The 15078-nt window shown below is 48.1% G+C and overlaps 1 protein-coding gene across 1 annotated transcript; it reads right to left on the bottom strand.

The window, feature by feature from the left end:
• Window positions 1-1180: 1180 nt before the first annotated feature.
• Window positions 1181-7897, bottom strand: CCR9 (C-C motif chemokine receptor 9). The gene is made up of 3 exons (XM_026034839.1): window positions 7832-7897; window positions 3155-3214; window positions 1181-2344 (listed from the first exon to the last, which is right to left on the bottom strand). Exons 1-3 carry the CDS (start codon window positions 7895-7897, stop codon window positions 1181-1183), a joined length of 1290 nt encoding a protein of 429 aa, XP_025890624.1.
• Window positions 7898-15078: the final 7181 nt, after the last annotated feature.

Here is a 15078-nt window from a genome sequence, read left to right as displayed (position 1 = left end):
TCCCAGGGCAACTATCTGACCATAGCAAAAAGACCAACAGTTYATTCAGCCACTCGTGTGTTGGTTTACTGCAGCTGCTCACCATGATACTTGGCACAGTCTCCTTGACACAGGAAATTCAAAGCATCCAAATTGTTTTTTTTTTTATTATGATGTGTGATTTGCCAATGCAGAGACCACACAAGAATCCCATACCAAAATGTGGGCTGCGAGATATAAAATGGACCCGGTTTCATGTTAAAGAAAAAAAAAAGGAGCAAAATCAATCTAGTTCCCCAAAGACCRCTTCATGAACATTAAAGACCAGCTTTTGTTTGTGACAGGAACAGTCTGTGCAGCAGAATGAGGTTGCCCCTGCACTTGTACACCCATGTGCAGGATACCATTCACATACCGGAGGCTGAATAAAATACTGCAAGAGCTAACGGCTGCTTTCACCTATTTCTGAGGAAATCTGGAGTCGGTCTGTTGCACTGAGGGGCTATTTTGAATTTTAAATGACGCAGCCAAGCGCTGGCCTGAGGTGATTGTGGAGCTGATCATGACTCCGACTTGACTCAGATGCAGACTCTGCTAGAAGAGCCCCAGGGAAAGGACTAGAGCATTTTTCCTAAGTGGTGTAGAAATGGAGAGGGCTTTTGGATCCAAACTCTGGACCCAACTCTGGACAAGGAGCTGATGGGAACAGCAAAACAAGGCCGAACTCTTTCCCCATGCTCTTTACGGACGGGAGCAGTGGCTCATCCTGCCGGCCGCGCGGCTGTGGCGAGGTGGCCGGGCTCACCAGCCACCCTGTTGGTTCAGGCTGTGGTTCAAGCCACAGATGTTCTGGGTATTTACAGGTGTCACAACCCGCTTCAATCCTGTCAGTTCTGCAAGCAACAAGCGTCTCTCCATTTGCTTCATGCTCAAGGTTTCACTTCCTTGGGCTGGGAATGCAGGAAAAGGGACCTGCCAGGCCCCCCACAGCCTGGGCTGTGCGAGCAGCCGTGCTCCCATTGGCGCTGGCAGGAGGCTCGCTGTAAAACCGAGTCCTTCCCCTGAGAGAGCCTTTGGGGTACACAGCTGGTGTGCCCCAACTGAGAGGTCCTTGGAGCTACATGACTGATACCCCCAGCAGGATCCTTCGGGGTACCCGCGTGGTGCCCAGGGGCTGGCGCCGGGAGCGGCGGGCAGCAGCTCACATGAGGCCCTGGCACGAGTTGGGCACCACGGAGGCGTTGAGGTGGGTGCTGAGGGTGAGGGAGCTCCTCACGCGCCGCCCGCCCAGCATGGCGAAGGACCAGTTGGAGCTGCGCTCCTGGCTGTCGTAGGCGGAGGAGCCCTGCTCGAGGCCGCGGGCCGGGCAGCGCGCGAGGCGCCGCGCGATCCCGCACAGCGCCCGGCGGAACCGCTCGCCCGCAAAGACGTAGAGCACGGGGTTGAGGCAGCTGTGCAGGAAGGCGATGCCCTGCGTGACCTGCAGCCCGATGTCCATGCGGTCGGCGGCCTGGCAGCTGTACGGGGCGCGGGTGTACGTGTGCAGGGTCTTGACGAGCAGAACGCTGTTGTAGGGGAACTGGGAGAGCAGGAAAGCGGTGACGATGGCCGTGATGATCTTCAGCGACTTCTGCTTTTGGGATCTTTTGGCTTGAAGGAGGGTGTGGATGATAAGGGTGTAACAAATCACCATGACAAGGAGCGGGAGGAAGAAGCCTATCGTGATTTTCAGGGCCAGGACAGTGAGTCGGAAGGTCCTGTTGATGGTGGGCGGGTAGGTCATTTTACAGGCCGTCACGTCGCCAACTTGCCTGATCTCGCTGTACACGATTTCCGGGATGCACAGGCTCACAGAGGTCAGCCAGACTGCCAGGCACACGAGTTTGCTGTGCAGGAGCCTTTTCTGCTTAGAATTTTTAGCTTTTGCGGCCTGGACAACAGTGATGTACCTGTCGAAACTGATACACATGAGAAACAAGGTGCAGCCGTAGAAGTTGATCTTATACATGCTGTTGACGATTTTGCACATGAAGCTCTTAAATATCCAGCCGTCAGAGGCGGCTTTGGCCCAGAAAGGGAGGGTGAAAAGCAGGAGCAGATCAGCGATGGCCAAGTGCAGCAGGTACCGGTCCGTCATGCTCTTCCTGAAGCGGTATTTGCAGTAGACCAGCACGACCAATGCATTTCCCACCRTGCCCACAGAGAAGATGAGCCAGAAAAACACCGGCAGGAAAGCTCTGGCGAACTGCCTGACCTGCCTCTTGTCGCACGTGAGGTCAGTGTCGTTTAAAACGTGTCCAGCCAGAGACATCTCCGTGCTATCGTTCTTGTAATAATCCAGGCTGGTCCTGTCATGGTGGGTGACCTGYAAGGGAGCATCTGATAAACTTGTGTGGAAGAGGTGGCTCAGAAAAGCATAAATTTGACCCTCTCCATCAGGTGTAATTTAAKATCCACAGCACATCCTTTTTCAGATAGAGAAGCAAAAAGGCTCCTGGTAAAAAGCACTGCATTTCARCTGCTTGAGCTGTGCCTAGCAGTTAAGCACGTGGAGCTGGATGCCTTCGTGCCCTTACTGTGATGGCTACTACTTACACTCATCCACAGCTCTGGGTCTGCTGAGTAACAAACCCCCCAGCCCAAGAGCTGTGCCCTGCTCCAGCCCAGCTCACGGTGGCCGGTGGTGACAGTCCTCCCCGTGTCACAACATTGGCACCGCTGCTGCCTTGGCGGCTGGACACACGTGACAAATCCCATCGTCCCACCCATCGTCCCGTAGCCTTGGAAAGAGGCGGGGAAGAGGCTTGGAGTTACTGCACAGGCAGAACGGCACTGTTGGCCCAAGAGAGCTAGAGACCTGGRGAGGGCTAAAAGAGGGAGAGGGAAAATAGGAAGATTGCACAGCAGCACAAGCGCATAGAATCAGAATCGCAGAACGCTTAAGGTTGGAAGGGACCTCAGAGATCATCKAGTCCAACCCCRTTGCTCACKCAGGGTCACCCAGAGCACGTGGCACAGGGCTGCGTCCAAGCGGGTTTTAAAGATCTCCAAAGAAGGAGACTCCACAACCTCTCTGGGCAGCCTGTGCCAGGGCTCTGTCACCCTCACTGTCAAGTAGTTTTTCCTTAAGTTCCTGTGGAACTTCTGGTGCCTCAGTTTGTGGCCGAATACTCACCGCGCTGGGAAATGCCATATTCAGGCAGCCTTGACTCAGTCTTGAGGAAGGCACAGTAACCTGGAGAGAGAAGAGGGAGGGAAAGACAGTGATTTGAAAYGGTTTGGAAACAGAACTATAAGCTTGAGGCTTTTGCAATGAGAAACAACAGGAGGTCTCACAGCAAACTTTCTGAAGCAAACCTTGGTGTCAGCTCCAAGCCTGGACCCGTCCCTTTGAAATGAGGCTGAGAGGTTGAAGAAYGAACCAAACTAAGTCATGTCACTACTCTGAGTTTCTTAGATGTTTCCATTTTGCTAAGAGACTGGCAGAAAATATCCTTAACGCATTCAAGTTTACACTTAAGGCCATGATCTTCAGCATCTTCTCTCTGCTGTGCTGATCAAGTCCTTTGACTTGCTGCAGTCACTTTTGCTTGCTGCGATTTCACTTTTAATAAGATGTAGAGTCCCCAGTGCACACRTTAAAAAAGAAAGTCATGTGAAAGCACCAACACTTCGAAAAGATCATTGAGAATAACCAAAGTATCTCTCAAATTGTCTAACAGCTAACAAGGAAAAGCACCTGCCTTTTCTAGTGGGACTTTGCAGTTTTCGAACACTTGCATCCTCCATATGACTGATTTTTCCATCTGCTCTGTCCTGTCTGCAACATCTCTGTCCCATCTTTGCGTTTAACTGCTGTGTCGGTCCCTGCTGGCCAACAAAGCAGATCTCTACGCTGCAGTAAAACCCGCCAGCAGCCTAGGCAGCCCTGCCAGGCGAGCGGGCGAGCAGCCCGGCGCTGGCGCCGCTCTCTGGAGCGGGATCTGGGCTCTCCCACGTCCCGCGTTCCAGCAAACGGGTCAAGCAAGCGCGAGGCGGCCGCGCGAAGCCCGGCCTCCCACCGCGGCGGCAGCTGCACCAAACGCAGCCTCTTCCAAGGGGAAACGGCCAACGTTCACGCTCTGGTTTCCCTTCAGTTTCTCACGTGCGCTGACTAAAAACACCTTCCCACAACGTGATTCGAGGTACGAATTAATCCAGCATTCAGTCACCTCCTTACCCTTCGCTAACCCCGTGAGCAAGTTCACCGGCAAAGCCAGGGTCCTGGAAGCAGCTGCTTTTAGGGACAGGGGATGTGTTTGTAGAGTTGCACTTGTGTTTGGGTCCCCTCTGGCCTGAATTGCCTTGTACCCCTTTGCTCACTATGGGGGCCGAAGCGAATGTTTGCAGCAAATGGCTGCAGTGTCTTTGAATCCAGTAAAAGATCTTTTTGAGGAGTTGTTTTCACCCATTCAGAAATGATTTTGTTCCAAAGGCACCACTTTGGGGACTAATCCTTCCATTTTTTCCTCTTCTTGAAGCAATTTTAGTGAATATGAATTATTAAGGAGTGAAGTCTGCAACCTTTGTAATAAAAGCATTAGTCTAGTCAGAGAACAGATTAAGCAAATGAAACCAGTCATAGTATGTGCTCTATTAATGCTTAGATTTTCTATCAAAATAAAAGCTATATGCAGAATTATGTGGRTCCCTGAAGTTTCAAGTACAGCTCTAAATGTACTATTCAGCTTTCAGCTGTCCGCTCTGCATAGTGGTTGAATTTGGAAYATGCAACATTCACAGCGTAATTTCRTTTGCCTTCSTYTTGAGGCAAACAACCCAGGGAAAGCAGCCAGCCAAACTCTACTCAGAAGYTACACCAGCAAAAATACGTGAGTGGGCTGAAGGGAATGCCCAAAGCCGGCTGGTAAACCAGACGTGCCACAGGTGAATCCCAGGATGTGGGAACAAAGAGCAGTCAATCACAGCCATGGGAACGCGGCATGTGCAGGATATTTGTGAGTCCAGGGAAAGCGGGGGAAGCTGAGAGACAGCAAGGGATGGTGAACTGATGGGAATGGATCTGCTGTCTTTCCACTTATCTTTGGGGAAGGACGTGGTTTCAGGAATCAGTGAATCAAGTGCCTGGCTGCCCCTTCCCAGCCACGGGGCAGTGCCAAACCCCACGAGCTCTGTCTGCCAAATTTCGTTTGCTCAAAAACCCCTCGGGGAGCCCAACTCTCCCACGAGCACCGTAGCTGCGAGAACTGCCCCAGCCTCCCCCGTGCCGAAACCACCCCCTGGGACTGAGACTGTCACCTACAAGTGAGTGGTGAGTGCGGCTAGAGCCGCCATCCCGGCAGCGGGGAGCCTCCGGCACCGCTTCCCAGAACAGGATGGCAAAATCTGCCCAAAGGYGCCAAGTTTGGGCATTGCTTTTTGCTCCTCAGACCCACCTTGAATTGCAACAGGGAAGAAAAAAAGTCACAGTAAAGGGGTGACTTTACTGATACGTGAGCTCTTTTTGCAACTAAATAAGACCGTGTGTGAGGTGTTTTTCCTCCCAGGGAAGGCGCACAGGGAAAGCAAGCAGGGCCGGGCCTCGGGCAGCCCGAGCAGGGCGCTGGCACTCACCGGCCCGGGCGCAGGGACGTGGGTCCAGCTCCGGCTCCCGCCGCCGCACGGGCTGCTGCTCTCTGCAGCACTGCTTCAGCTGTGGCCTTTTTGTAGGCTGCGGTGGGTGTGGGCTCGCAGGACCCCAGCCTAACTAAACCTGGGGCGGCCTGTTTTTTCTGTGGTTTGCATGGTTTAGGTGTTTCAAACACAGATGGCAATCTTCTCTCTCTTTTTTTTTTTTTTTCTTTTCTTTTTTGTCTTTTTGCTGTTTTCCTGGTAAGCTATTTCAAGAGCGAAGGGGAGACCTCCCCTCCTCGCGCTTTGCTGCTCACATGTGTGGGTTAGCGCGGGGCAAATTGCAGGCTGCTCCCGGCCTGGCTGCATCCCGCCAAGAACACCCTTTAACCAGGGGGGAAGTAAATCCCGGGATAAGAACAGGACCCTCCAGGGCCTAGGAGTGTCAGCAGGAGAGGCCGAGGAGGCAGCAAGAGGTGGTGCTGAGCTCTCACTGGCACCCAACTGCTCCAAGCCCTTACTCCAGCACAGCTAACACCTCCTGAGGCTTAAATCCAGCTGACCAGAGCCTGGCTACCTCATCTCCGTGACTGGAGCAAAATCAAAGTTTGGCACCTTCAGGGTAAAGAGCCAAGGTCTTTATTCCTGCCCCAGAAATTGGGGGGATTGTCACATCTCATGTGACAAGCAACGGGAAGGAGTGTAGCAGGAAAAATCTTGAAGTGGGAAGCAAAGAGAATTTATAATAAATACATGAACAATAAATACATGAACTTGCACATGGTGTGTCTTCTTCCTGGCAGGCTAGCATGCAAATTTGCAAAGATTTAAATTCCCTTCTCTACAGGAAGTCAAAACACCGTGTTTTTTGTGCAAGTGCTGGATGCCGTTCAGCTGTGACTGATGCTGCTTTGTCTCAAGCTTTAAGAGAATTTAAAAACTGCAGCTCAGGTTCAGCTCTGCCTACCAAGGTAATATCGGTTCAGACCAGGTTTTGTGTTGGGCTCAAATGTTGTTTGGCCTGATGGCCTCAGCTCTGGTAGCAGGGGAGCTGCAGGGCTGAGTGGAGARGAGGCAGAGTTCTCTGTTACATCTCTTACATCTTCCAGGTTTCTGCATATCTTCTGTATTACTCATAATCCTGAAACTCTTCCTGAAAAAACGTGCAGATTTGTATGAGGTATCTATACTTTGGATATGATCTCTTAAGAAATGAGGAATCTTTATCTCTCTTACCCCTAGAGCCTTAGCTAGCACGGGKCCGAGGCGGTGCACAGGTCACAGAGTGAGAGATGGGCACGACTCTCTGCGTATGCAGAGACTCTTTCCACTACAGCAAATATTCCCTAACTATTGGGGAACCCCCCAAGTATCCTCTGCCATCAGGCAGGTGCCATCAACCCCCAAACGCTCCTTTCCCCGGTTTATTYGATGTGTTTTTTGTCTGAATACGAGATGCAGCTGTCCTTGTCCTCTCCATTTTGCATTTCACGTTCTRGACAAATAATGTCTTTCTCTCCTGGACGCTGTTCCAGAGCAAAGAAACATCCGCACATGGGCCTGGTGCCATGGCCGTGCTCCGCAGCACTGAGGGCACCTTCCCCTGGGAGCAGCAGGAGCCTTGGCCCTTGCCCAGGTATTTCTTACTCTATTTTGCACTATTATTACCAGATATCTTCAAATTTTTAGTGCTTTAACCACTTTCTCTGCTCATCCCATCCTTGAGAGGCAGCAGTGATTTCCAAAGGCAGTGATCTCTACTACTGGCGTTAGAACTGCAGTTCTGAAGGCAGCTCCTACACAAGTCAGGGCCATTTTGTGTTGGTTTAGAGAGTCCAAAGCCTCCTTGCAGGCTGCTTAATCTACCTTTCCAGAAAGCATCAGGGGCATGTTAAAAATTATTCTGAAGCAATGAGTTGTTTGAATTTGCGGCGATCTTGCGCTCTTTTCCATCAGGCCTCCCGTCACTTTCTCCGAGCTTCAGCCCTTCTTGAACTGTCAGAGGATAAATCTGTTTGTCCCGTTGGTGGCACTTGCGCCCTGGGGGCTCCCGGGGACACTTGGGCTTTCACTTCTCCCTGTCCTCCCAATCCGCRGTGCGAGCAAGTCCTCCCAGGGGAAAAGCCCCCGGGCTGGGCCTCGCACAGCGACGGCTTTCAGGAAGCGTCTCTGGAAGACGACGGGGATTTCCACGGAGCGGGATTTGCCTTCATGCAGCGCACACGGTGCCTCTGAGGCTCACAGCCACCTCCGCCTGCCAGGTGGCAGTGCCCATGGACAAGCCCTCTGATTCCSGGTACCGCAACATCCCGGGATTTCTTGCTAATGAATGAGGGCCCTCAGGACCTTAACTGGGCCTAGCTTAGCTCTCCTTAGGAGCAAAGGAGCGGGCACAGCTTCACCCATCTGTTTTGCACAGACAGCTCCATTTTCCAAAGGSCCCTGGACAGAAAAACCATTGGAGTAGACCATGAGTGGTTGTTATTAATCCCATTAATTACTTTTCTGCCGTATGTCACTTATTACGTGTCACTGATAACAATGGCATTTTCGCTCGCATCAGTGGRAACAGAAGCCAGACTATTGTGTGAACGTTGTAAATTTTCTAGGCAAATTACTGCCTGCTAAATCGCTCCGTTTGCTTCCATGCTTAATGCTGTCCGTGGTTAATTAATTTCAAACCAAACCTAAGATGACAGCCGGGTCAGCTCTTGGGATTCTAGCACGCATCGTGCAGCRACTTGGCATTTCCCTCCAGCTCCCATAATAAGGAGACTGAGTCTCTCCTTCCCTCACAAATATATATTTCTTTCATGTTCACTAAGACAACTTGAAAACGTAAAACTTACAGGTTTAATGCGAGTGGGAAAATAAAAGAATCTATCAATTCTGATGCCTTTTTTAGCATCTGGATGTTTAATCTAGCGCACAAGTCGGAGATGATTTTTTGAACTCCTTATTTAGCCCACATATCAATGACAGAGATGTACTTGGTTTGATGCACTAATCAGGTGCTGGAAATATTTTGCCAAAATAGAACAAAATCTAGGGTTACACCCTTCTCTGCGGCTGACCTATGAGTTTCATTTTTTACAGCAAAAACTGCACTGTGCTTGCACTAAACCTACCTTAAAGCATACCCCCTCCGGAAAAAAAATATTTATTTTCCCCTCCACAAGTAAACATTAATCTGCTTCTCTAAGCAGGCTGTTTTTGCAGTTTTAACAGTGCCATATTTGGCCTACTTTGGAGAGGAGGTGACTGCGATTGGTTTGCCATTCTCTGCAAAGAAGGTATTTGCAATCTGTGAGACCAGTGTCCTGTTGTATGTGACCAAAATTATGTCATCTAGGAACGGYAAAATTCTTCTGTATAGACTAAAACACACAAAGTGAGCCATAGAAATGGAGGAGTGGAAAGAGGCAAAAATAAAATAAATCATCTCAGATATGAAGTGAGACAAGACTTCTCCAGATGAATATTCTTCTGWCTTGATCTCCATTGAATAGGGTCCTATATCTGAAAGCAGAGAGAAGATGACTACATGATCYCATTCCCACCCTAGGTCTTCCCAAACATGTGGGCATTCCCAAAAGCATGAGTCCGTCAAGCTTTTCAGCATTTCTTTTTTCCTCTAGTAACACAATTTCAGTCAGATTACTTGCTTCTGTATACTATGCCTTAGGGAATTGGTCTGATGCACAGAACCTAATCCTAGGATTTACTTTTCTCAACAAAATGCATAATTAATCTGTTATTCTCGTTTTTCAGCTGAGGGTACTGAAAATGCTCAAAAATGTGAGTTTGGGCGTAAATTTTGAGGTGTTTAAGACTTGCTTGGGTCTTTTTTAACAATGCATCATGTTTTTGTAACCCCTCCTCCTCCGACCCAATTGCAAGTGGAAATGCACACAGCACGTCTGTAAATCTGATTGCAGGTATCGCGTGCTGAGTCTCTGGAAAACCCAGGTATGTGCAGCCAGAACTGGCCTGCAAACACTCTGGTTTCACTCCTCTTGCTCCCCAGGACACCCTCTGCTCCAACACGGAGCCTCCACCCAACCTGGCACAACTCAACCGCGGCCCCTCCGCCCGCCAGCTCCGCGCGCTGCCCCGCTCGCTCCCTCCTTGCACTGGGCAAGGCAGAGCCTCCGGGGAGGACAAAATACAGCGTTTCACCCAACAKTGTCCCGAGCTCACACAGAACCTTTTAAATTGTGCAAGTTGAAGAGTCAGTATCATTCAATGGAAAGACATCTCAAAGTGTTGCTTACCAAAATGTCCACAAGAACCCCCTTGGATAGTTCAGAACTGTATTTTCACACACAAACACCCCCTCAAAAAACAAAAAAGTCAGCCAACACATGAACCCTGACTGACCCTTTCCCCGGGGAAGGTTTTGGTTTAATGTACTCTTTATTCTGAGTACTGTCCCAACATGCAAATATGCAAGAGCAGGTCTATCCTTTCTCTCTTGTACATCAGACGTGGCCAGTGTCACTGTGTCACTAGGACCTACTTTGTAGGGTTACTTTTGTAGGTAATGATCCACATCTGGTCATACCTTCCAAAGGAAGACTGTACAGATGCATTAATTTAGCAAAGAGCTGTGCCACCCATAGCCATTGCTCTCTACTCCTTTGGCCCAGCCCTGGTTTTGCCCTGGAAGAGCAGTCCCTACTTCTGAAGGGGCTATAAAGGCCAAGCAGGCCAAGACAGCCCGCTTAGATTGACTGCAGTGGCTACTGCAGGTAATGTGAGGCAGCTGACTYTTCCTGAGGCTAAAACAAACTCCTTTTTCGTTCTCCATCACTTGTCATACCTGGGCGGGATCTGTCACAGGCAGATCTGCTATCATCCCCAGCCTTCAGTGTCACCAGGAAACAATATTTGCCTATGACTTAAAAGTTAATATCCAAGGTCTTAAAAGTCTCTACCTTCTTTATTTTTGCTTTTTAACATAAAAAAATGTGGGACTCCTTGTCTGAGAACTAAGTTCAAGAAGTCACTTGATGACTCACTTCAGTTGTTAGCACTTTTCCTAGCGCTTAGTCAGAGCTGTATTCCTCTGCTTCTGCCTGTACTTTTGACCCCGAAGAAAAGTTCCCTGGGAGTTCAGACCACTATTATGTCAACAAATAACTAGACAAACGTTGAAAAATTAAGTCAGGTCTTGGAGATGCCCAGGGTGCAGAGACGCAGAAGAGCACACATAGTCAGAGACAGCTTTGGAGGTGCTGAAGGAGGAGCAGCAAGAGAGAGAGAGATGGGTAAAACCTCAGCAGTCTAACATTCAAGTAAAGCGTACCTGTAACTTATTATATACCCTAATTCAAATTGATATTTGGTGTGTCAGAAGGTTGCTAGGACTCTGCTTTGTGGGAAACAAAACCATTTATTTGTGTGAGGCCCTTAAAAAGGAGTCTGGAGTAAAGCAGGGGAGAACTTGTCCCTCCATTAGGCTGACTCTGGTATGTTACCATCAGCATAGGGAGCTTGTCATCCTGGGAAAGAGTCACAAGAAACCTCTTTTCTTAGCAAAACGGTCACTCCAGCACAGTGCTTGTGTTGCAGATGTAGTGAGGAGGAAGGTGCAGCTCTCTTTAGGAGTTATGAAGCACCATAAAACCATTCTGCTCAGCAGGACCCCCGGCAAACCTCATGGAAGATGTGGTGGCAACAAAGTCGTCTGACTGGAGACTTGTGACGGGGGATCCCCAAGGAAAGACCCAGCCCTGTCTCCCTGACCTGCATCTCACAGCAGTGAGACCCTACTGATTGAAGGGTCTTTCAATCAGTACAGTACTGAGGCAGGTGGAGAAAGCCCCACACATTTCAGCTGTGAGCTCTTCCAGGAGGGAAGGAGCTCGGCCCGTTAAGAGGCAGCATCTCGCAGCAGAGCAGGAGCTGCAGGCACTAACATACTGCATTGCAGGGTGCTGTGGGTTCTGGTGTGCCTGCCCTTTCCCGCCATCAGGAGCATGGATAACTGGAATCATCAGGTCTCCTGTTCATGCCTGCAGCCATTTCAGAACTAACATCAGAAGAAGGGACATCAAAATTTAATTTTTGGTTATGACCCACTCCTCAGAGCAATAACTTAGAGCCATCACCAGAAAATGTTATTAAATGTTCTTTGCATTATGGATGCAAAGAGCAGCAGGCTGCAAGCTGCCTGCTCGGGAGCACCCATGCTGCTGCTGCCATGCCACGGTCGCCCCCGTTTCCCTTTCAGAGAAGCTGACACTATAACCCAGATCACCAAAGTAATCCATTATTTTTCTTTTTGCAACGTTACCCTTACGAGAGGTCATCACCTTCTCTCCTACCCACAGAAAGAGGTAATTGCAGCGCCTGGGAACTCCCAGATAAAAGGAGTGAGCAGTATCGAGAGCAGGGTTTGATCCGTGGCTGCGAGAGGCTGTAAGGGCCAGCTCATTTTGCAATTCATCACAGGCTCCTCTATCCCCTCCGCCCGCTGCAAGAAGCCGCACTGTGGTTACGAGACACAAACTCGTGAAACTCCCCGTGTTGCAGGAGGGAGAGGAGGGACGCGGGAGGAAGAGCCCCATTTACAGACAAAGTGCTGCTGGCTCTGTTCACACCATCCCACAAAACGCCGGGGTATAAAAGGGATATTTTGCTTCACAGTGTGGATGTTTTCCCTAAAGCTTCTCTCCCGGCAGCACCCTGAAAGGTGCATTTATGGCCCGAGGAATCAGGCTTTGCCTCCTAGGGGCCCAGGAGTTTGCAGTACGGCCTCCCAGGTAGGTCTGCACATGTATCTTGTGCCCATAAACCCTATTTGGTGCACGAAAATTAGCTTGCAAATTGTGGAGGCCAACCGAAAAGGCAGGTGAGCCTGGCCTGAGAAGTGAGYGCTCCTCAGGATGTGCGTGTGGGCTTGTTGCCGTTCTTTTTTTAACGTATTTAAGTCAGGCTAAATCAGTACAGTAGGATTTGCCTCCCTTTAGGAACAGAGTCAAATTTGGCATCCTGTGTCATCCCACTGCAGTGCCATGGGAGATCTCGGGCCCTGTCCGCCACAGATGGCTGGGAAGAAGTTTCCAGGGGAAAGCCAGGGAGAAAACAAGCGACCTTTTCACGCCATTGGAAATAATTTGTGACATTTTGACTTGAACCTTTTAGCAAGCAGCATTTACACAAAATGCAAGTCTACTTTGAAAAATATTTTGACTTCAGACAAAGCTCTGAATGGGGAATCTACAAGAGAAAACGTGCTGCTTCTCAGCCAGGCTGCTTGTTTTCCTCCTTCATAAGGAATTATGTGATAACAGAACCATACARAAAGGCTTAAGTCTGAATATGACGTGTGGCGGTGTTGGGCTAAATTCAACACAACTGAGGCTGGGAAAAGCTCGTGTTCCTCTGCTTTGTTCACAGAAATGTATCTTATCTCCTGGTAGCTTTCCATCGCTTGCATTGGCCGTGCTTGTAGCTGAATCAAATATGAAGACAAACATCTCTGAAAGAACATACTGTGGTTTCCTTTATTTTTCACTTATTTCTTCACCAAGCGCTCTTTTAACATCTCTCTTCATATAGAAACAGTACCACAGTTGCAATCACTTTTATTGCCCATGTCTGGATTTCTAGTTATCCGGATTAGACAGACTGGATTAGATAGTATACGTGACATTTCTTAGCACCTCTGAGAAGGTGCTTCAATTAATTCCTAAGAAAGTTTAAAGTGATAATTAAAGCCACTATAGAATATTTTACCTCCTTTCTTCTGCTCCTCGTTCTCCAGCAATCCTCTCTAAATTCCAGGTGAATCTCACATTACAGTGATTAATGTGAATCTCACATTACAGTGCCCAGACAACAAGTTTTATTTTTTTTTCTCCTAAAATTACTCATATTCTTTTATAGCAATGAGTAGCAGAAGTGATTTCATGTTATAAAGAAAGCTTTGCCCTTTTATTTTTCAGTCATTCTTCCTGGGCGCTAGTGAAAGTATTCCTGCTTCAATATCTTAGATATATTGCATTTGAGAACTTGAAACTTATACAAAAATAGTGCAAGGCTAATATTAGAAATTTATCCTAAAAGCAAACAGAACGCCATGGGCACCTAAGTGAGGAGCAGATCTACAGTGATGCACTGCTATCATATTAATGTATTATTRATTATACAGGTCAGGCTTTGTCCACTCCTAGGAACAACAACTGTWATGTGGATTTTCATTAGCCATATGCAAGCCGATTTAAAAGTCTTGGGGGGGAAATAGAAATGAAGAAAATGTATAGAAGCTGAGAAAGGGTGTTTTAAAATGTGTTTATGTAAGAGGTCCTCGGCACAAAAGCTTCTTTTATCAGCACACCTATTCCTGTCATTCTGTGATATTGGGCTTGRGCAGCTGCTCTTGTTTTTACTGCACTCCTAATAATTTATTCAACTTAACTGTTTGATTGTAAAACTAAAGCAGTATAAAATACAATCACATCAGCAGACCACTGAATTCATCATTATAATATATTTTGAAGCTAAAATTATTGCAGTAATCACAAAGGTTAATCAGGTGAATTTAGCAAATTTTACACGCAATGAGCAGGCATTGGTAATAAGTATATGATAAACAAATAGGCTAGACTAGATCATTTAATTTTTATCMTATTTACCAAAAAAATGTATTTTTTACTGCTTTACTGTGAAAAGCGACTGAAAAAGGTAAGGTCTAATGGGTTATGTAAATAACCCGTAAATAAAACCCATTAAAGGTGACTTTTAAAGCCCTAATAAGAATCTCATCCTACTTGTTTTATGTTTATGTTTTGTTGTTTTTTTTTTCTTTTTTAATGTTTCAAATTATTAACTATTCACACTTCAGTCCATATGCACATGTTGTTGCAGGGAAAATGTGGTATTTGCTTCATTGTGTTTTACATCTGATTGCAGCTCTGGTTTTGTGTGCTTGCTTTATGGAGCACAACGTAAACTAACCTTAGGAGTGTCCAGGTTTCGCTTTTATGAAGCACTAAGCAAAATGCATGTATCTGTCCAACCCTGGAGCACTGTAGATACTCTAACAGCATAAGGCACAAAGACCCTGAACAGCTTCAGGCTCTTTCTAATTTGTGCTATTAACCCATGGCTGTTTGAGCCAAAAATTCGTAGGGGTCTCCAAGAGAAGATGCTCCATTGGAATTCTTCACACACATAGCAAAAAACTAGACGTTATGTGAGAGAATTGGAGGCTTCGATGGGGCTACCTCAGCCCCACGAATCACATCAGATTGAACGTTTGCAACCTGCTGCATGAGAGCACTGACCACAGTCATCTCAGTGCACAACAGGGCTCTTGGACCAAAATGGTTTACGAGTTATCAAGGGCACSGGGGAGGTTACTGGTACCAGCTAGAGACGAGAGAGACCATGGGGGACAGGTTTAGTGCAGCACAGCACACGGCTGAACAGAGCGGCCTCAGGCAGGGGAGGAAACGGTGACAGGTCAACCTCCTGCGGCCG

Source organism: Nothoprocta perdicaria, unplaced genomic scaffold (genome assembly GCF_003342845.1).
Source record: "Nothoprocta perdicaria isolate Ctin4 unplaced genomic scaffold, notPer1 scaffold_150, whole genome shotgun sequence".
NCBI lineage: Eukaryota > Metazoa > Chordata > Aves > Tinamiformes > Tinamidae > Nothoprocta > Nothoprocta perdicaria.
The sequence above is the reverse complement of the archived record's forward strand: the minus strand, read 5'-3'. Positions and strand labels throughout refer to the sequence as shown.